A 23,152-nucleotide genomic window follows, 5' to 3' on the forward strand; every position below is an offset into this window, starting at 1 on the left:
TCAGTGAAAATCAGGTATTTTCCTACATTTCATTTTACTGATCATGTAGATGTTCATAAAAGCTCAGAGTAAAGTTGGAGGTTATTATATCAAAACAGAGAAAACTAAATAAAAAGTGACTTTTTCCAGCAAAAATACCAATAGCTGAACATAGAAACAAGTACCTCTATCCACTGTCATTGATCCAACACCATGGGTTTTACTGGTGAATCAGTCTTGTAGAAGATGACAGTGTTTCCACGTTCACATGAGTCATATCTGATGACCATGAAAAGATGACAAACTGTATTTTACACCAATTATTTACATGTATGATAGGATTAATGGATCAACAGATATTAAACATTTTACATTAATAGATGGTTTTGGTTACTGGTGGATGTTTGGGCCTTTATGGGTGAAAGATGTCACATGTAACCCTATCAGTCAGAAGACTGTCTGAGACTTTAAGGATTGTTGAATTACTGGATGGTGAAAAGGCTCAGAACCAGAGATTTTTATGCAAATTTATCATAAGACAAAATAATGGCAGGAACAGCAGGGGTGTAACCAGTGGTAATTGCAAATTCACATATTGAAAGACCTCCATAAGGCAGTTGGCATTCTCTATAAAAGGCTCTCAAATGTGAAACTTCTTTGTTTGTTTTTGTTTGTTTGTTTGTTTGTTTGTTTCTTTCTTTCTTTCTTTCTTTCTTTCTTTCTTTCTTTCTTTCTTTTCTCTACTAAAAGCCTGACTAAAGACTGGAGATGGAAAGTAGCAATAGCTATGTCTTTATGTGAATCATCAGTTACTAAAGCTTGTTTGTAACAGGTAGAAGTTTTACTATGTACTTCACTTTGTCCCTATCAAATAAATTTTATAAAGAAATAAATAAAATACAGATGCACCGGGAAATTCTGTCCTGATGCCAATGCAAAATAATTCAGCCAATAGTTGATGATGACACTGATACTATTTCCTGTTGAACTCACTTTTTTGTGCCACAGAAAGAATGAAATCTCCATTATAAACAAACTAACTGCAGTCTGGCAAGCCTCCACTACATTGTATTTGAATAAGCACAAAGTTAATCTTACAGATCTATGTAAAAACCTTTACTATAAGTTAGTGGATAAACATTGGTACTGTCAATGGTGAAATGTCAGCTGTATATTTTGTTAGTCAAATAGGCCAAAACTGTTGATACAGACGCCAGTACTCAGTGTCTTATTTTGTACATACTAATACATCAGCACTTTTACCCCCAGCTGTGTGTTTCACCTCCCAGTACTTTTATTCATATATTAGACAAAAGTCAGCAATGAAACACTGAATTCAGGTTTTTCTCTGCTAACAGGGCTGAGATACAAAATAATAATGACAAAAGCAATAGAATAGAATAGAATAGAATAAAACAGAATAGAATAGAATGCTTTTATTGTCATTATACATATGTACAATGAAATTTAATTTTTAATGTAATTTTATTTTGTGACAACTATTGCCGTAAACATTTCTGTCTCATCTTTAGTGTTTTATCATCTAAAACGCTTACTAAGTCCGTCAGATTGTTATTTAAATTGTCTTAGTTATTCTACATCTAGATTTCTGAAATATTTATCATATTCTGACCATAAATATATTGTTTCAAACCATCAAGTAACCATGTGTTTTCTTCAACTCTCACTCAGGAAGAAAAATCAGCCTGTAAACTTAAAAGAAATATTGATTTGACATTTGTCGTAATAATTATTTACAACTGACAGGAACATTTATATCATGATAATATTTCAAAGCAACAGGTATATCAAGTCCTGCATGCTGTAGGTGTGACATGTCCCAATATTTTTGTTCATATTGTGTATTTGAGTGTGTATTATGTAAGTGACAAACAAACTTGATTCTGAGTCTTGATTGTCTGATATATCTTTACATCGGAAAAAGTTAGTTATATAATTGTTGGAAAAGATAAATGAAATGATTAATGAAAAAAGTTGCAAAACCATGAGTAATCTGTTTGCAGCTAATTTGACCCTTAAGCAGGTAGAAGCACTGTGCATGACAAAACGGTCAAAAAAAGTACATGTATCGAACCACTTATTATAAGATGGAATATCTAATTACGATGATTTTAATTATGTTAGAGGTATATTGTTGACATCTACTGTGGTCCAAAACTGCATAACTACATTTCAGTTTTACAAGTGGGCTCTTCACTTCCTGTGTGCTGCATTTGTCTGTTGAAATGCTACAAGTTCATGTTTATCACATTGGCCCGTATGGTTGAAAACCACAGAGCAGTGAACCTTTGTTTCAGAGTACTGTACAACATGGCATGAACAAAGCAGCGAACTTCAAAACATCGTAGAGGGAGTAGGTGTATGGCAGCAAACTGGTACAGAAACTGTAATTTAAAGATTGTGCACATTGAGTTTTCTGCACATATGGAACCAATTGACACAGTGTGTGTGTGTGTGTGTGTGTGTGTGTGTGTGTGTGTGTGTGTGTGTGCGTGTGTGTGTGTGGAGGAAAAAGGGTTAAAGCAGGTCAGACAGAATATTTGAGGGATGAGATGTTTATTTATACAAGCACTCACTCACTCACACACACACACACACACGCATACATACATGCTCACACACTTCACCGTGCTCAGTGCTTTTAGGTTCTTTTACAGTACTTTATAAATACACAACACAACAGGTAGCATTCTGGTTTAACATTGCATTTCAAGGCTGCCTGAGACCCACAAACATACACATACACATAATAAAACACATCAAATACACAGGAAGTCATAAGTCACTGTCGTAAACACTGAACATTCAACAATGTACAACAACAGCAGAGCCATTAACCGGCTGTTCTCACAACACAACAGCCCAACAATGTCGTCAGTTTTGTATTTTTCTCTGACTTGTTTTACATTTTGTTTTTCTTTTGACAGCAAAATTAATGAAGAATAGCTGAGAACTTCTCCTTTTTCACACATTTCCTGGCAAAACTTTTTTAGCTGAGTCTGGGTCTCTACAAGTCCCTCCGGATTTTTAGGTGCTGAAAGATTTACAGCTAAATACTCCATAAAATCTGTTGTAGCTTTTTTTTTTCTTACCACAGAGTTGAGTCCTGCTCGGATTTGATTTATTTAAAAGGAAGAGGCACCGTAGTGGTTCCTCATAGCCCTGTGTAATTTAGCTTTGTCTTGTGTGTATCAGTGTGCATCGTAAAACAACACACTACCTGCTAAGTGTCTCTCGCCCAATGTCAACAGCTCTCTGGAAAGACCTGTCCTAAAAAATGCACCGTTAGAAGTTCCATTGTGAAATAAGGCTGTTCTATGCTGCACTGCCGTAGATTTCTTCATTATAGCAAAACATGGTCCATTTTATAAGGTACACACATTTTACTCTGAATCTCCACTTTACTATAGCACTGCCCATACAAAAGAGTCACAAATTAGGCTGTAGACAATTTATAAATCATCACTAAGCCATTATAACACATTAGAAAAAGGGCAACAGTGGCCTCTTCTTTGCCAAACTGTGTGCCCACATTATTTTTACAGTACTTTGTTTTTACTTGCGCCTCAAATTTCATTGGCTACTGAGAGTATTTTGGCTCCAACAGCAGCATCAGCTTCATCTGATGAAGATGAACCACCGTTAACATACATTAACAGTCCAATATAACATTCAAAATCAGAAAGTCAGTTCATTCACTATGGCACAAGATTGTGTTTTTTCCTTCACAACAAGGCTCTCTTTTTACAGTTGTAACAAAAAATGTTTCAACATGTTGACTGGTAAATGGATAAGATAAAGTTTGCTAAGCAATTATCAAGAGTTGGGATTTAATAAAATAAATCAATAAAAATGGTGGTGATCGATAGTACTGGTCAAATAGTGAGCCCCTGCAGATCTACTTTACTCACATGATCAAAACTGCGTTACAACTTAATAGCCTATGATGTATTTACAACCTAATTAGCAACTAAATGAATAAAACTATTTAATTGTACATTCATTTTTTAAAGTGGAACCAGTTGGGACTTTAATGTCTTACTCAAATTCACTCTTACCACTCCTGATCACCAAACCACTGATTTCAGCGACAGTATCAGGGAAAAAAAGAGCATTACATGCACTTGATGTCCAACACAGACCCAGTGTGAACTTTGTTGTGACAGGAGGTAGTATCTGCTCTTTAAGTACCAACAACTACTTCCTACTTCAAGAGTCACAAACTTTACAGTTAGATCCATACTGGGAAGAATACATATGAACTCAGCTGCTGTTGTTTGTCCTTATATCATATTAAATGCTACACTGCACATGTCAATAGAATTGAAATGTCTTTTTTTATGTCTTTCCCTTCTCCTCTTCTATTTTGGTATTTGTCTTTCCCTTCACGACCCTGAGTAAAGCCTTCTGAATATCTTGTTTACCAAAATTCAGTGTGGGCTTCTTGCCTTTTGACCTTTTTCAGTGGGATTTTGGCAGGAGTGGCCAAGGGGAAAGCATACCAAAGGGCAAAGAAGTCAAAGGTTTAGAGGGGCCAGAGTCGATAAGATGATGAGCCATGACCACAGAGTTCACAGAACAGTCAATGCCGATCTGAAGTATTTTTAACCTTGAAATCCCCAAGAAATCAAATTTGATGTCTTTTTGTCATATGCTGGGTAATATGTCCCTTACCCCAACATCAAACCCAAATATGACAAAAAGCCAATTTGTCATTGATCTAAGTTTTTGAGTCCAGAATGCAATACATACACACCTCATTCTGCACTAAGAGACGTGCAAATTTTGCCTCCAATTACACAATTATTATTTCCACCACAGAGGATATATGATCTAGCTAGCAGTCACGTGTCATCACTGGACCATCAGTGCTCCACATGTGGAGCTGACCCGTCAGAGCAGGTTGGCTGCACCAGATTCCTGTTATTTCATAACACAGAAGTATGCAAACCAGCTATTTTGTGGGGATGTGAATCAAATTTATAAGCCACTTGTGCATCTGTATCTGACTCGGAAAACATTTCTTTATAGTAAAATGACCAGTAAAAATCTTATTCACCTGTTCTTACTTTAGCCATATGGTACCTGCTGTTGTAATTGTGTTTGATTGTTCGACATGAAAATACAGTTTTGCTTTCTTCAAACTGATTTCCATGAGGGTTTTTTTTTCCTTTACATGATGACTCTCTGTGATGAGATGTTTCATATGTCTCATCATTCCCAGGCTCTTTTAGGTACCAACATCAGATCAGCAAGGCCTTCAGTCAGCCATGAGCAAAACCTTCACCTTCATTGTTTGAACTGGGTGGGACACATTTCCATCAAGGTTGAAGGGTATGCTATCTTCTGTCACGTCTCCTTGAGCAAAATTCTCCAACTGGTCAGCTTATATCTTTCTCTTGTTGCCGTACAAAGCAAGTGTTTGCAGTCGGTTTGTCCATTTAAACTCAGAGGCAAAAAGGAGTGTCTTTCTCCTATTAGCACTCTTTAGCTTCAGGTCTTTGTTCATTATCATAAAATACAAGCAGCAAGTGAGGCAACGTGTTTGGCCATAAAGTCAGTATGCATTGACATGCATGTACTTGTTGAAATGCTAGAGATGAAAGGAAACCACCACTATATGGCAAGAGACAATCATCAGCTGATACTAAAGGTCGGTGTTTTTTCATAAAAACACCAAAAATAAACACCACCTACATGGGAGAGATGTTGTGACACATGAAACACATGTGGGTGTAACATGCTATCCAATCCTCAAGCTTTCAAGAAGTCCAATAAATACTATAAACAGTTAGGTGGTGCTAAGGTCATAGATTGCACACAGTCTGGGTTGTAACAGGCTCAGTGCATTCCACTGTTGGCTGAGTTAGATCTTGTTGAGCAGGAGTGTTCTCTTTAGGAGCCACAGACAATTTAAACAGTGAACCCCTGGAGCCTCCCAGGGTTAGTTTGCAAAGTGAGGACCAGAAGCAGTGCACCACATTGCGGGACAGAAGGATGAAGACCCAGGGGTCAATGATGGAGTTGACAGAGATGAAGCGAAGGGCAATCAGGTCCAGACCATGGGATTCCTTACGATTTACATCCCCTGCTGAGTTGATGTACACCCGGACCTGGGAGACAGAGAGTCACAGATAGAGAGAGCAACAAAGAGGAAAGATTTAAAGTTAGATTAGCGACCAAGCAACTGGCGTAATCCTTCAGCTAACACCCTCCATGACAGCAATAACACACATCCTTGCATCCTTGCTAACATCCTGCTCATAAATCCAACACTAAAGCCAGTCACAGCAGTGACGCATAAAGATGAAGCTGCAGCATTGGACGTGTTTAGAATAGGGCCCATTTTGCAGCTTCATGAGCAGAAAATGAAATGCATGTGAGAAAAAAAAATGTGGGCAATCTTGCTAACAGCTCAGCTTGCAGTTGAAAGATTAACTGCACAGCTCCAATCATATAATTTGCATACCACAGTAAATGTGAATTAGAGTATTTGAGAGGTGACCTCTGCAGCAAAAAAATCCCTCAAATGGATCTTCTCACATAGTGCAGCTGTCCCTCTCATTTCAGTGTAAACAGTCCTTCACACACAGGATGTTTGCAGCAGACAGAGTGGAGTTTTTATTCCAAGAGGATATTTGAATTACCCAAAGACCATCACTGTGTTTGCTTTTCAAACTGAGGCCAACACTGGCGGCTCATAAATATGTGATGCGTACATGTGTGTATTTTGTGGTTTAGGAGATAGAAGTGCCCTGAAGCTAACACTACTTCCCATGTTGACATTCAGCTGAAATAAAACCACTTCAATTCACAGGAAGGCTTCTTTTGTCATGTCATTTGCTTTTCAACAGAATTAAGCAGATTGTGTCACTAAATACACAGCCCTGCTGTCAAACCTTTCCTGTGTCACAGATATTCATTCTAACAGCCACAGCACCAGTGCTTTCATAGTAGTTTATGGAGAGCATTGCATTATGGCTGAACTGTAGCTTGAAGTACTAATGTTGCTAAACTGAGCAGTTTTTAGAGTCCGTCATTGTTCAGTTGGTCCCCTTTAACCTGCTGAGTTTGTATATTTTTTGCTGCCACAGAGGAAATAAACGGCAGTAATGACGCTTTCAGAAGAAATGACGTACAACATTTTGTTAGTGTAGATTTTACACAGCTGTTTTACCAAAGCATGTTTTTGGAAGCCATGGTGGTTAGGCAGTTGAAATGTTCAGAAACCAGAATATTAAAGAAGAAAAGATTTTGAGAAGATCACAGATACACATGAATATTTTACTATTGTATAGTAAGTTTAACAAATAGTATATTTCAGCAGTAGATACTAATTCAGAAAAAAATGTGAACAACTATTTCAGGATGTCAAAGATTGAATAAATCTGCAAAATAAGATGAATCTAGTTTTGTGAATTTGTATCCAATGTCTTAAAACATGATAATGATGTGCTGAATTTGTTGAAAGATCTGAGACAATGTCTTAAGCGGACAAAATTTTTGGATATTATACTTAATGGATGAGTATTTACAGGCAAAACTTGTCAAAAATCAGATGAGTAAAGTGGCAGATATTTTCTGTATACTTTTACATAACAGTGTGCTGCAAGAATGATCTTTTATGTTGATATGAAAAGTGAAAAAATATTTCCAGGGCATTATAAAACTCTCAAATTGGACTATGGTGTTCTAGAACAGTGTAGGGAATAAGTATCGCTGTCACATGATCAATTAGAAAAGTGTGGACATGATGTTTACTCCATCAATGAGCAGCTTCTTCAGCCAATGTCTAAACATCGGAATAATATCTGTCCAAAATGATGCAAAACTGCTGAGTTTTTAGTCAAATAAAAATGAAAAAAATCCATTACAACACTGACAAATCCTTCCAAACCCTTATAAAACTGGGGTTCTACCTCAAAAACAAAATCAGATAGTTTCTATGTTGATACATACTAAGTAAACCGATCGCTTGGAAATTAAGGGGGAAAAAAGCATTCATAAAAACTCGTTCAGTGTTGAAATTAATGCACTGGAATATTGTACGTGATGATTCGACAGAGCACCCGTGAAACTGCAAATTTACAGCCTTTCACAGGATCTCTCATAATAATCACTGTAACTCTTAGTAGTCTTTGGTTTTGTTCTCTGGAAAAAGTTTTACAATACAACTTTATTTGCACATGGAGTCCCGGAATTTGTAGCCAAGGCATGGACGTCCCTGGGAATAAGGTGCAAGGTTAAGAATCGGCGCATTAATACAATCCATGGAAGCTGTGACTCGTCCACAGGTTGAAATAGTCCTGCTTATGATCTCTCTGGGGTCGCAGAGGAACAATATGCCGTTGAAAAGCAGAGAAGTGACCTTACAAAAGCCCACTGAGGAAATCGTCTACTTTTACAGACATGGCACTGCTCCACTCGCTCCCTTCTCTCAAACTTTCCACCTATTATCGCTCTGTTTCAACCTGTTTTCTGACTGTTTGGGGGGTGTTTTCTCTGAATTTCTCATCATCTGCTTCCTTCCTTGTTCACACTCTAACTGCTTTTTTCCATTGTGAATTGGCTCAGGTTTAACTCCTTTAAAAATTTACAATCCCCCTGCTTATGTAAAGTTCCTGTTGCTTTATCATAGTTAATCAATTCACACCGGTATTACATTTCAAGAGGACAGAGCCCTGAATGAGAAGCATCCAGTAGATATTGGCCAAAATTTCTATGTCATAATTTATAGACTGGCTTATGGCTTTAAGTACGCTCTCTCTCGTCTCCACTGCATGTTTTTGTCGAGTCTCTTCACCAGGTTTCACTCATGCATAAACACAATTTTAGGCTCATACAGAGGTCAAAGCAAGTCTGGGCAAGTCACAGATGAGTCTAGAGGAGGAAGAGCAACACCTTCTGTCAAATACAGAAGTATTTGCCCACACTTTGGATTTTTCAAGAGACAATTTGATAAGACTCTGATATTCTCTGCTGTTATAAAGACGACAGAAACACTATTAGTTAATGTATATTTTGCAATGAAGGCTTAATTTGTTCTTATTGTTCCTTTACTCTCAACAGCTACCAGTGACCAAAAGTATCTACTGATCTGAAAAGTTTAATAACATCTGAACCATTAACCCTATTAATACATGTAAATAATTCAGGTAAAATGCAGTTTCTCAGCTTTTCATTATCATCAGATACAACACATTTGGGTTTTCAGAGGCTCCGTAGTGAGCATGAAAACACTAGGGGTGTAACAGTGCATTAATTTGTACCGGACTGTTTTGGAGGTGTACCAAACGAATGTAACCTGTAGCCATGTAGCCTATGTGAAGAACGCAAACACTTGCCTTAAGTTTCCACACGAACTTTTAAGTGGAACGCATACAACATGAGCAGGGTGGCTGCAAGCGGAACCCATGTGCAATATTTGATATCCTAGACTGATGTCTGAGCAGTCGACGCACCATACTCATGCTGAACGTGAACCAGCAGCTCAGAGCAGTGTCACAAGTACAAAACCAGAGCTGGAAGACCCTCCATGTTCTCTAAGGTCTCCGATGTGGAGCATTTTGGATTCCCTGTCAGTTATGTCAATGGAGAGAGACAAATCGACAAAGCAAGAGCGGTGCGCCGGCATTGTTTCGTGACGACCGGTTATCAGTTACGTCTTTTTTAAATGAAATTGGTCTCCTTCACCGTACCAAAAACGTATCGAAAATGTATCGAACCGAAGACCCCTGTGCCGAAATCGTACCGAAATGAAATTTTTCTGTACCATAACACCCCAAGAAAACACAGTCATCTTCTGCAACTTTGATTCACCAGTAAAACACAAGTAGTCTGACAAATGATAGTGATTTAAGCTAAAAATGTTTTTTTCTGTTTTGAAAATATAACCTTTGAATTTACTTTATGAATGAATCTACATGGTCAGCAAATTAAATATAGGAAAATATCAGATTTTCACTAAAAAATGCAAAGAGCAGAAGACAAAATTATAATAAATGGTGATAAATCACTTAGGAAAGGTTAGATGGAGAGCAAAATTCATCTGGAAGTCACCATAAAAATAGTTCTGGATCTTTAAGGGTTAATTTTTTTCACTGTTGGCTTTAGTTTTAGTTTTGAATTGTACTACAATAACCCAGGATTGTGTTGAATTATTGGAAATGCATATGCAGCAGTGATGGAGACCTTCATTCTTCGTCCCTAAATAATTGTTGCAAAGACTGACCATTGATTCAAAGCTGGTCATTAAGAATGTTGCTTCAAGGCACATCAGCAGAAGCTGGTTTGATGGATAAGAAAGTGTAAGAAAGTGGTAACACAAGTGATTACATAATCCCCTTTGGGAAAGTTATATCACTGTAATAATAAAATCTGAACTTATGAAAGAAAGAAAACCAAATGATGTAAACCTGTTTTTTTTTTCACACTAAGTCATGCTCACTACGATTAGTAACTTTCCATCCCATGTGTGGAAAACAAAAACAGAGTGGTTGGAGGGATTGTGTGTGCGTGTTAGGGCAGAGTTTTCAGTTTTTGCCATGAAATGCGACTCACACTCTCAGCCGCTCTCTTCTGTTCTCCAACAGGAAGTGTAATAAAAGCGTTAATGTGAAAAGTCTGTCAGCTGCTGATGCAAAGAGAACAAAACAGACTGCTCTGCCAGCATGAAAATCATGGCAGGAGTAGTGGATTTTAGACACATTAATGAGTTTTGTAATGTGAGAAAGCCTTTTACAATATATGTCTGGGCTTTAACTTTAACACCTGTTTGTAATTTTAAGCTTCCACCCTTTAGCGTTTGTTGAATAGTGCATCCTGTTTTGATATATTGCCAAAAATACCATACCATTGGCATTTCCTGTGCTCAAATACACGCTGCACTCGTCTGGTCACCTGTTAGATAACCATAGCAATACCCTCTGATGTGAAGTGAATGCGTTTGGAAATCTATCTGTGCTGTTCGACGTCTCTTTCTCATTCACCTGCCTCTACCTCCCCATCATCATTTCTCTCTTGTCGGTGCCAAATGGCTGCTCTGTGGCCTCTTCAATTTTTAAATGCAATCATAGATAACCGGAGGCACATCATCCACCACCACATCATCAACCCACAGTTTCATATCTGTACAAAAATGCACAAAAATGTAATGTGATCTCGCTGTACGTGTGTGTGAGGTTGTGTCTGTGTGCTTTCCTGACCTCAGGCTGCGGTATCGCATTGCTATCGAGAGTGTTTATATAAAACTCTTAATAAATTATGCATTCACAGTAGTGTTTTGTGTGTTCCATAAGAAGGTTGTTGAGATGTTTCTGCTGCGGAGTTGGTTTTTCTTTTAACATAAAATATATAAATTCAGTTATTTCAGGTCAGTCAATCAAAAAAAAATATTAAAAAACCCAGTACTGAGGTGGTGTTATGAAGCAGTGGGGATCATGGGAGATATTTTCATCAACCTGCAGTTCCAAATCTCATATGACTCAGATGAAAATCACCTTTAGAGACAAAATATTATATACAAGTGGGACTTATATCCATGATTTGTCATGTATTCTGATGAAATAAACACGAACAAAATTAAATGTGAAGAATAGTAATGTCATTAACAGGTGACCAAATGAAACAGGCTCATTATTAGTCATTAATTGATATTTTAATGCTATTTTATATCTTTGAAGTCAAAGGCCAAACTCCCTCAAGCACATTCACTTAGTATGTGCGTTGAATGATCTATGGTAAAAGGTTTTCTACATCCTCCTGCAGGGCGACACATGGAAATGTCTGCCAGAAAGTGAATGTGGCCATTCAGAGGAAACATGAGAAGACTGGGGAGATGAATGTGACAGCCACAAGGAAATAACTTCAGAAAGTTTGATATATTTATCCTTATATTAATAGAAATCCATCATAGAAGTCTGAAAAGTCTAAATGTAGCTTCTATTGTTTACGGAATACATTCATTTTATTGCTGTTTTCTCTATTATGTTGCAAATGAGGCTTTTCCTCCATGTTTCTGTTTTCTGATCAAGGTTGAATGACTTAATGAATATGTTAAACCCTGAATTTGGCCACTTTTCAAATATAAAGGTGAAGGTATACGATTATAGAGAAGGGACAACATTAGCCTCAGCCTAATACCCTTTTGCCATTTCACTCTCTTTCACTGTCTGTCCTTGTTTATCCTTCCTGTACATGACTCATCTGTTTTATTCCACCTCCTGATGAGGCAGTGAAGGAAGCCAATGTGGTGAACTGATACCGACGTCCTTTACTGAGACGTCCTGACTAATTGTCAGCCCGTGCGCAACATAAGCCGCAGACGTAAATGCATTCTTCACTGAAGTACAGACCTGCATTCTGGATTGTTTTGTCTGTGCATATGTTCGTCACAATATGCACAGACAGACTAAAGTGTTGTCTTATTTTCATATCCATTTAGGCTGCGGAGACAACAATAAAACTAATGGATAAGTCCCGTTAAGTACATAAAGTATTTAAAGTAATGAGTGTTTGTCAGGAGTCGAAATTACAGAAAAGAAAAACGTTGACAGTAAATAAACCTGAAAACTGTACTTAAATGCAGTTATTTCCCACCTGAGCATAATTACATATAGACAAAAAGATGAGAGATATGAATGGCTGTTGAAAACACACTTTTATCTGTAAGCATATTCTAAATATAGTTGAAAATGCATGGCTAGTTCATGAATTGTTAATCATGTTTTAATAGCTGTAGTAAAACCCATAAATGTGTTGTAATGGAATAAAAGCTAAAACCAAACTGTAGACTTTACTCTGATGAGAACTGAGTCGTTTTGTGGTCTGCGTTAGATTAGCGATGCTATTAAAGCTCACGAGACAGAATTTTGGTAAGCGCAAATGAGGGTTATGACTGCAGTTGAAGCCACAGTCAGAGTACTTTAAGCCTTTACTGCCGTCTAAATGCGGCGTCACATGCTATGAAGGACCTCATCGATTTCCTGTTTCGATGCTAAAAGGTCAAACCCAGGTACATCTCACCTAAATATCTTCGCTCTGACTGTCCTAATGTATCGAATGCAGTCGATGTCGAAGTTAGTTATCGAGGTTATCAGATTAAACATCCCAAGTTGAGATCTCATCAGTCTCCAGGATGCAGCTCTCTCTGGGTATTCTGCTATACGGGGGTCAATTTCATTAAAATGTCATTGCTGTCCATCATCTAATAAGGATAGTTAATGTTTATTAGATTCATCTCCAAATTAGGCATCAATCACTGATAATATTTTTTGTGGCAGCACAATTTGAACCTCATTTATGATTATAGTTTCGTGGCCAGATACACTTAATGTCTCCTTATTTCTGCTCAAATTGTTTCCTGGTGTTTCTGATCAATTTGTGATATTCCAGGGTCATTAGTGGTTTCACATAGTGGACATACAGTGTAGTGTTTGTATGGTTTCACACAGGCATCGGAGGCTCTAACCCCTCGTCCACATGCTGGGTGATAAATTCTATATCAGGGTTTTTCCTAGGTTTATAGGGGGGTTAGTGGCTGTGGTTGTGGTGGAGAGATTAGTGTGAGATTTAAGGGTCCAACCCAAAGAAAATGTTATGTTACTGGACTATAAACATTATTTTTTCCATTTTTTAGTTGTGTTCATTGACTGTCTGTCTGTCTGTCTGTATCTATTGTAGGATAGATATGTAATAATATGTAATATGTAATTTAAACATTAACAATGGGGTATCTGGTGTAATTTTGTCAGTTTCCATATTGGTTCTACTTCAATTTGCCTTCTGTCATGCCTAAAATGCCCCAAAAACTTTACAATGACAGAGAAAACCTTCCTTTATTGATAAAAAAAATTTAAATCATGTAATTATTAACCACTTTTAAAGGAGTGATATTATGCTTTTTTAAATGGAATTATGCATTTTAAAACATTTTCCCTGTGGTCTACATAAACTGTAAATTCTATTCTTATTTAATTCAGCTCCACAGGTCCATCTTCAACCCTATGTCTGAGTAATGACACCAGAAAGGTCATTTTGAGTGCTGGCCCTTTGAATGCAAATGAGCCACTTCACTCCCCACCCCCTCCAAGCTGTTGACCGTGCTTTATAATAATCGGTAATTGGCTCAAAGTTTGGACATATTTTCAATATGGACTACGTCGGAAGTCTTGATCTTATATGTGCAAATGTCATGATGTAACTAGTTAAAAAACATAAATTAAGCAGGAATTAAAATGGGTTGTAGAAATCCACTCGATTTTTGTCGTAATGAACATAAAGATAACTTTGCAGCACACTTTTTGAACTGTTAGGGTCCCCAAATTCAAAAATAAATGTGCCAAAGACAAATAAAAGTGGGTTTAGTAAAATATGACCCCTTTAAGAGTTATGTGACATGGTATTACTGCGGTTCTGAAATGAAAATAAAACTCCTTAATGCTTTTTTTGAGGGTTTGAGCATACACAGGAATTTGCAGTGAGTCCTAAACACATCACTCCATGTTACTAGTGTCATGTAGCCAGACCAATCTTCGCACTTTGTCTTAGCGCCGTGCCAGTGCTGCAGACAGCTCCATATGAATCCATTATTATCATTACAGAATTGGGCAAAAGCCACTCCGACTCATTTCTTATTCCTTACACCAATCATTTTGGGTAGCGCTAAGCCCAGGGTGTAATGACGTGAGGGTGCCAATATAGTGAAGAATGTTGGATTATGGGATGTAGGGAGATGAGCGCTCGCATAAAAATGGCAAAATCCCCTTGAAAGAAATCAAGTAGACCTGTGCTATTGTCTGTCTTGGCATGAAAGCTTTGAGGCTGTTTGTTTTATAGAGGGGAAGGAAAAGGCGTATTATTGGTCCAATAGATGAATTATACTACTTCCTGTGAGTCAGTTGAACATTAGCATTCATTTATCATGTTCATGCCTGTTCTTCGAGGGCAAAACACTAAATATTTATGTTTTCACATCCAATTTCTTCACTTAAATGTCGACCTTTGAGTGCATTTATTGTAAAATTTTGATTTATGTTTCAGCCTAAACTCACAAACTGGACAAAACACGTGTAATCTGAATATACAAGCACTTTTTTTAAAACCAGGTCTTACACAGTCATGGTGTGATATCTATATTCACACAAGAAGTATCAGAAATAACCAGCTGATCTGCTGTGAATGGCACTGATATTGCGTTTCCTGTGTGCGACTTGGCATCAGAGCAGCCCATAGTCTATTGTATTATTCATGAATAGAGACTTTTCCACTAAATGCCACAAGTGAGCTCAGACAGACAGAGATCAGATGGCATAACATTTATTATGTTTGCTCTGTGTGATATTATGGCTTTTTTCTGATGTTTATATCAGTGGAACACTTTTAGCCGCAACCTGCAGCTTTATTTTATAGTTGCAACATCAACTCATTCACTGTATGTTGAAAATATCAGAAAGCAAAAAGGCTGATGGGTCATTCCACCTCAATTCAACAAGTGCCTCCTGCTTGACCATCTTAGATTTGCTTGAAATTTTTACCATGTAAAGTTCAACACTTAAAAACACCTCAGCCAAAATTTCAGATTGATATATCAAATACATTTGAAGAAAAAAATTCATGAACAGGGTACCCCTCTTGCCGTTTTTGGTGCATTTCGCGATTGTCTTAAAATGTAGCAAATTTTAGAGTGCAATATCTCAGTAAGTTTTCTAGCTAAATGCATGAAATTTTCAGCAAAAAATGACTACCACATATAGATTGCATATGTATATTCTCAATAACATTGTCTTTATTGGGACTGTGGTATGACCTTGTGAAATCTGGAAAATAAACTTGAAACTTTTACGAACCCCTATATTTATTGACCAATTAAACACAAACCAAATATGATGTATTGCAAATAATTACACATCCTTTTACATAAGTATATAGAGTAATCAGATCAGCATTTATTAATGGGTATGATCCTTTTTTGTTGTTTTTGTCATAATAAAATCGCAAAATAACATTTTTCATTAATTTTCACTTTCAAATACCACAGGTATGACAAGGAGTACCAACCAAAAGAACTTATTTTCTGAAAGACCATCACATATGCTTACAAAATGTAAAATTTCATGATGGTTCTAGGACTCCAACCTAGAACCATCGTGAGTCCTAGAACCATCATGAATTTTTTTTTTTTTCATGAGTCCTAGAACCATCATGAAATTTTACATTTTGTAAGCATATGTGATTATGTGATTGTGTTTAATTGGTCAATAAATATAGGGGTTCGTAAAAGTTTCAAGTTTATTTTCCAGATTTCACAAGGTCATACCACAGTCCCAATAAAGACAATGTTATTGAGAATATACATATGCAATCTATATGTGGTAGTCATTCTTTGCTGAAAATTTCATGCATTTAGCTAGAAAACTTACTGAGATATTGCACTTTAAACTTTGCTGCATTTTAAGATGATCGCGAAATGCACCAAAAATGGCAAGGGGGGGGGGGGGGGGGGGGGGCACCTTCAAGAATTTTTTTCTTTGGATACATTTGATATATCAGTCTGAAATTTTGGCTGGGCTAGTTTTCATGGTTGAACTTCACATGGTAAAAATCTGAATCAAATCCAAGATGGTCGAGCAGGAATTTTTTTCTAAACCCGTTGAATTGAGGTGGAATGACCCTGATGTCTCTTTAAAGCAGATTTTGACAGATTATTGACACTAGATGTTATGAACTGGACTTGTCTTAGCTTCGAATCTCTAAAAGGCTTTTGTGAGAACAGAGTTTATGAAGTTCCTCTCATTTTGCCGACCACAAGATCTGTGATGTTATTGATGTTATTAAAGTGTGCAAGGCAGAACTGAACTGTGAGCACAAATGAGAGTTTCAAGACACAAGTGAGATGAAACGACTTTTTCACAGTAGTTAAGTACTTTAAGAAGCTAAAATAGGCATGAGATCACAGGATTTCCACAGAATTTCTCAAACGAAACAAGTATGTCTCAATTGTTTGTTTCGTTTTAGTTCTATTTAAAACTGTGTATGTGTCCATTTATCATGCATGTTTGTTCATACTTAACCTTGGGTATAATAGGTCAAACTAAAGCTAGAGCTGCAGAGCATCTGTTTTATATGATGTTTTTAGTCAATTACAACTTTATGGACTCAACTTACAACTACACAATTAATCTATTTCCTCTTGTTTTAACTGCCCTCACAATGATATTTGAGGGTGTTAAACATTACTCTGTTACTGTGCTGACTTGTATTTAACCCTTTCATGCATACTGGTCACTCCAGTGGACTGCTATTCTACATCTGTTCTCTTGTATATTCATGGGTTTTGTTGTTTTAGTTCCATATCAGCCGACACAGTGGATGTTCATGCACCATCCCATAATAATACACTGACGTTCACACCATCACTGTAACTTTGCTGTTCGTGATAAACCTGATCTGCAGTAATATGTTTGAGTGTGAATCAATCACTAATAAAAATTGGGAATATGATAAAATGTTAGAAAACATCAGATTAGCTGCATTAAAAATGTTTTGATTTTATAGTTTTCACACAGTATATCACTTTCTCATATTGCATTCTCTGCGTCAAAAAATTAAACGCATGGTGTCCAGCGGATTGGACATTATTGGAACTCCACAAAAAATTATGAAAGTAGATTTGTTTCTTTATTGCTTTAACCAAAAAAAATATTTTCAATAAAAAAAACAAAAATTTTAATCAAAAAATAAAATAAATAAATAAATACTTAAAGCAAAAAAAAAAACAAAAAAAAAATGTTTTCAATCAAAGAAAAAAAGTGTTCAAAGTAAATTTTTTGGATCGGAAACTTTTTTTTTGCATTCAAACACTTTTTTTTTTTTTGCATCCAAACACTTTTTTTAATTGAATTTTTTTTTTAGTTAAAGCAATAAAGAAACAAATCAACCTTCATAAAAAATAGGTTCAAGAAAAAAATTCAATCGCTTTGTTTTTTCATGCCTAAAGAGGAATAAAAACACAGGAAAAAAATCTAGACTAAGGTTCTCATCATTCATGCATGAAAGGGTTAAGTTTCTGACAACTCCAGTTTTATTCTCAACATTTTAAGACAAATATCTATAGTTTCTATATGTTCAAAACAGACATGTTACTTTAGTTTTAGTTTTGTTTCCCAACTTAAAGACCATTTCCAAATTACATAGGACAAAAACATGGAGAAGATGTATATCATACGACACAAAAACAACCTAGAGACGTAACAGGATGAATCAGATAGCAAGGAAATTACATCATATTAGTTTGAATCTGTCGCTGACGTTGAAAGTTGATTTGCACATTGTAGTAAAGTTCATGTTCGTTATTGTTTATTTTAATTGCCAGTTTAATGGTTTTCACTTCACTTTGCGTACAGCCAATAGAAAGGCCCCCCCCCCAACTGAACAACCACCACCCATGGACCCTGTCAGAGCAGTACCCACCTTACCTCAGTGCAACACATGCACCTTGTTTTTCTTAATCTGCCCTGTACATATCCTATATTACCCATATACAACCTTATTTGTTGTAGAACAGAGTTAACTTTTTGTAGATTTCAGTAGTTCTAACTGTATTTTAATTTTAATAGCATATGTATATTTAATGTTTTATTCTGGAGCTTTTGCACATGCCTACATTTTTCGTCAGTATTTTGTGTGATATTTTTATACAGTCCTATTTGCACTGTTTTTGCTGCTAAATACAGTCGCGGAAAAAATTATTAGACCACCCCTTGTTTTCTTCAATTTCTTGTTCATTTTAATGCCTGGTACAACTAAAGGTATATGTATTTGGACAAATATAATGATAACAACAAAAATAGCTCATAGTAATTTAATTTCAGAGCTGATATCTATCCATTTTCCATGGTTTTCTTGATAACCAAAATTACTTCAGTTCTTACATCAATATCTATGGTATTGTACTGCCAAAAACAGTGCTTTTAGGCATTCTGTGTTTTCTTTCTGTCAGTTTTAGTCACATGATACACACAGGAGTTAGTACTTGATTGCATAACCACTGTTTCTGATGACTTTTGATGGTCTAATCATTTTTTTTCTGACTAGAACAGAGCTGCTAAACTGATTTTCATTGTTCCTGTGACAATAAAGATCTATTCTATTCTATTCTATTCTATTCCATTCTATTCTATTCTAAATATACCAACCCTTTTTACACCATGATTTGAACTTATACTTGAGTAAAGAATAAGTCTACTTTTATCACCTCTGAGCATATTAGCTGAAAATGACCAAAAGTGATGCAGCAGGATTAGCTCAAAAACTACAATCATGTGAGTGTGAATGCATTTGTGATCTGATGTGTGATATCTGCTGTGATCTTACCACTAGGGGTACTGTGCAAATGATGAAGATGATGGTCATGAAGACCAGCTGAATGAGATACTCCACCTCCTCGGCCATGGACGTCACCCTGCGGTCACTTCTGGGTCTTACGTTTGCCATCGCAGAGCCGCCGTTCCTCTTGCGACGCTGGTACATCTTAAACAGCTGGTACACCACAAATAGGTTGCAAACCACAATGGCCAGCACCAGCCCTAGCATTATTGTGGCATACACTGTGGCATAGATCCGGTGCCTCTTTTGAGTTGAGTTCATGTCAAAGAAGCACCATGTACCAGGGCAGTATTGTACAAAGTCACCGAAATTGAAAATGAAAGGAAGGACACAGAAAAGTATAGATGCTACAAAAAAACATCCAATTATGATGCAGCCACGCTTTTTGGTAATATACTGACTGTATTTGTAGGGGTACCCGATGGCCAAACACCTCTCCGCTGCCATGGTGAAGAGGATACACAAGGTGGTCAGGCTGAAGAATGTCATAGTGAAGCCAAAATATTCGCACAAAAACCTAGAATCAGGCATCAGCCCCACCAAGGTAATGTTCAACGAATATGACAACTGCACCACCGGGCTGGTCATGCAAGTCCCAGATAGGTCTGTAACCACTAGTATTCTGATCAGCACGTGAAACAGTCCATACATCCGCGTGCCCCCAGCTTTCATGTCTCTGCGTCGGCGGATTTCCAGTATCACAAGAGCAGCCACGTTGCCAAAGATGCCGAGCGCGAACATGGCAGCGCTGATGGCCGGGCTCCTCTTGGAGCTAACATGGTGCTGGTCATGGCATATGTCTTCAGGTGTCTCTACTGGGATGTTAGAGTTGTTGGACATGATTGGAAAATAGTCCCTGCTTTCAAAAGAAGTTTTAAGAAGCATTCATACGTCGTTGTCTCCTGCCATCCTGAGTAAAGGAAAAGAAAAGGAGAGAATATGTGAGATGATGAGCTTTTTTTTTTTTTAATTCAAGAAAGGAAAAACAATATATGATGTATTTTAGATACAGTGTCTTGACTTGCTACAAAATGCCCTTTCTCCCACCCTTCCCACATACATGCAAACTACCACTGAACATGGAAAACAAAAAAAAAAGGGGGGGGGGGGGGCACAATAAAATAAATCATGATATGGGTAAATTAAATGAGGAACACTTTAATGCTTTATTTCAAGCTTACAGGGTATATGATGCTATGGAAGGGTGTTGGGCCTATCAAAATACAAAATGATGATGACTTTTAACACTCTACATTGTATTACTAACAATCGGTATCACTTTATAACAAAAAGTTTATTATAACAAGATACAAAACAAAAAAAAAAACATGTAATCTGTCTTTTCTGGCCTGGTGCACTGTTGACCATAAAGTTGGAATAATTTAGTTTTTTCAGACTCATTCCTCTTTTTATTCCTATTTATACACATCAGTAAGCACCTTTGTCCAAGAGTCCCATAGTTACATTTTATCTATCAAGAATAAATCACATTATCACAATCATTTCTGCATATAAAATCAGCTAAAAGCAGCATCTGCTTTTAGTAGCTCATCTATAGAAGTACACTGATCCCATACAAAAACCTTTTAAGGCAAACAGAGGATGTGATCTTATAAGAGATGATACTGACTGACGCAGCTGATGAAGTGCACCAGCCCATAAAAATCACTTATTTGTACAATTTTTGCAACCTCTGTGTTCATGTTACCCTCAGAGCTTCACTAAAGACTTGCCAGTATCAAAAATGAGTTGAACATCACATTTACAGCAACACATTTTCTCGCTCGCATAATTAGTTGCAGTGCATGTTTCTAATATTTCATCTGGGAGCAACTTTTGTTTGTACTGATTCACTTGTGCAAAATGAGATGTTTGTTAGCTTCTCTTTGCAACTGTGTCTGTGTCTAAATGTGCTGATACATTCCTCCTCCTCTTCTCATAAAAGGGAACAGTCAGTCCTACACAGAAAAACACATACAAATCATACTGAAACTCAGAATTGTTCCTGTTTGGTGTTTTGCGGTCTGCAGAACTCGTGGCATTCTGACAACCAGCATGATCCAAGTTCTCATGCTGAATTTTCTGCTCAGCTTGGAATCCCCGCTGAATCACCAAAAACGCAGCGTGACAATCATCTCGTTCACTTTATCTTACTTTCACAGCAGCTGTTACATTAGTCAGAAACACGTGGGTCCAGCTACATGACGCTCCACATCTGCTCCAGTTGTGCGACTGTATGTGTGAACGTATGCGTAAAGATCGGATTAGTGACTTACCTACTGCTCTGTCCACCGTACCACCTGTCCTCTCTTAGTCAAGCCTGCTGGGGTCACCGGATCGGACGTAAAATCCAAAGAAAAACACGTAGGGATGATATACTATCCGCTGGCTGCCGCGAAACAAAAACTAACCTTTGGCAGATGTTTCCCCGTGTCGCGTCTGTGCGCTTTTGTGCAGACTTTGCGGGTGGTCAAACTGATCTAAAACAGCCTGTTAAAGTAGATGAGAAATAAAAAATAATGCAAATTAATGTTAATCTTACGAGTTATAGTATGATAATGAGCGCATGACTGAGAAAAACAAAGCGTCAAAGTTAAGAAAAATGACGTAGATGCTGTTTGATGTGTTTAATATACGCTGAGTTAAAGCCTGAGAGTTGGAGACATAGAATATTCCACTAAAGTGTCCAAAGTGGACCCAGTTTACAGCAAAGAAACTAATTAAAGTTTTGCGTCAGGGTAAAAATGCGCGGCGCGTCAAACCAACTTTACGCATCATGACCCGCTCACCTTTGGCTCAAGTCGCTCCCTGGAGTGTAGACTTTTGTGTCCTTTTATTTCCAGTCCAGTCTAAGTTACATGTCGCGGGGATGTGTGGCAATCCGTGGCGTGCTTTGTTGGTGAAGCCGGACCGGTGTGGAGGTGAGCTGCGCAGAGGGCGAGGCGCACGGAGCAGTGAGGACGCGAGAGGCATGAATGGACTGATACGAGCAGGGTGGCCATGACGTCACACGGCATGCGCACACCCAACTCCTGCATATTTAATGAATGTCACCTATCGAAAGTGCGAGAGATAAGAAGAAAGATGCAGAAAAGTACCCAGAATGCTCGGAGTAGGGTTTGACGACCTCTGATCCTTATAGGTGGATGGATGGATGGATGGAAAATATTTAATTCAAGATGGAAACACACATTTTTGAAGTACGATTTTCTACCCAAACCAAGCCAGCAGCCAACCATTGAAGTAAAACAAGAAAAAACTCATAAATTAAGTATTATTTTTTGTTAATTATTAAAGATGCTAGGACTATTGTTTAACCAATGTCATTAAGTGATAATTATTTTTTTAAAGAGCATAAAAATATGAGCTCAGGATAAAGTGGACACCTCATCTATGAGCATGTTTGTTTCAGTTTTTCTTGTTCATATATTAGCATTATGGTGAAATCTGCCATATGTGTGTGTGTGTTTTTTTCTTTTAGAAATATTATCATGATAGTAGCAAAAAAAAAAAGAAAAAAATATAAAAACAGGCCAGTTTTTAGATCAGTAAGGTCCAGTCCCTCATATCTGATGACCACACAACCCTTTGACTGCACCCAAGCAAAAGTCACATATTTAAGCATATTGTGTATTTAGAATTCACTGGCATTAATCACCTTGTATCCTGTATTAGATGATTTTAATTGATTTTCAGTAATTGAATTCAACCCCATAGGTCTTTGTTGTAATGTAGATATCATTTTATTCCACTGATTTACTACCTCCGA

At 37.2% G+C, this 23,152-nt stretch overlaps 2 protein-coding genes across 3 annotated transcripts in view; one reads left to right on the forward strand and one right to left on the reverse strand.

Annotated features, from left to right (window-relative positions):
* Window positions 1-2,885: 2,885 nt before the first annotated feature.
* ptger2a (prostaglandin E receptor 2a (subtype EP2)) lies at window positions 2,886-22,323 on the reverse strand. 2 transcript variants are annotated; one of them, XM_030157655.1, is made up of 4 exons: window positions 22,173-22,323; window positions 21,795-21,873; window positions 19,372-20,293; window positions 2,886-6,113 (listed from the first exon to the last, which is right to left on the reverse strand). In XM_030157655.1, exons 3-4 carry the CDS (start codon window positions 20,266-20,268, stop codon window positions 5,808-5,810), a joined length of 1,203 nt encoding a protein of 400 aa, XP_030013515.1. In that variant the 5' UTR covers window positions 20,269-20,293; window positions 21,795-21,873; window positions 22,173-22,323; the 3' UTR covers window positions 2,886-5,807. The 2 variants fall into 2 exon arrangements, with proteins under 2 accessions (XP_030013515.1, XP_030013506.1); XM_030157646.1 differs by having other exon boundaries at window positions 21,660-21,873.
* nid2a (nidogen 2a (osteonidogen)) overlaps window positions 19,859-23,152 on the forward strand; it is a 76,740-nt gene continuing 73,446 nt past the window's right edge. Inside the window, exon 1 of the mRNA XM_030157633.1 lies at window positions 19,859-19,927. The gene's annotated coding sequence lies outside the window, so the exon portion shown is untranslated. The remainder of the gene's footprint in view (window positions 19,928-23,152) is intronic.

The sequence above is a fragment of the Sphaeramia orbicularis genome, chromosome 2 (genome assembly GCF_902148855.1).
Source record: "Sphaeramia orbicularis chromosome 2, fSphaOr1.1, whole genome shotgun sequence".
Classification (NCBI taxonomy): Eukaryota; Metazoa; Chordata; class Actinopteri; order Kurtiformes; family Apogonidae; genus Sphaeramia; species Sphaeramia orbicularis.

Bases quoted from the DNA above. Each gene is read 5' to 3' on its own strand.
- ptger2a (XM_030157655.1), bottom strand. From the start codon at position 20,268: ATGCTTCTTAAAACTTCTTTTGAAAGCAGGGACTATTTTCCAATCATG. The intron at 6,114-19,371 runs GTAAGATCACAG...TCTGTCTCCCAG, and splicing joins TTTGCACAGTACCCCTAGTG to GTCCGGGTGTACATCAACTC.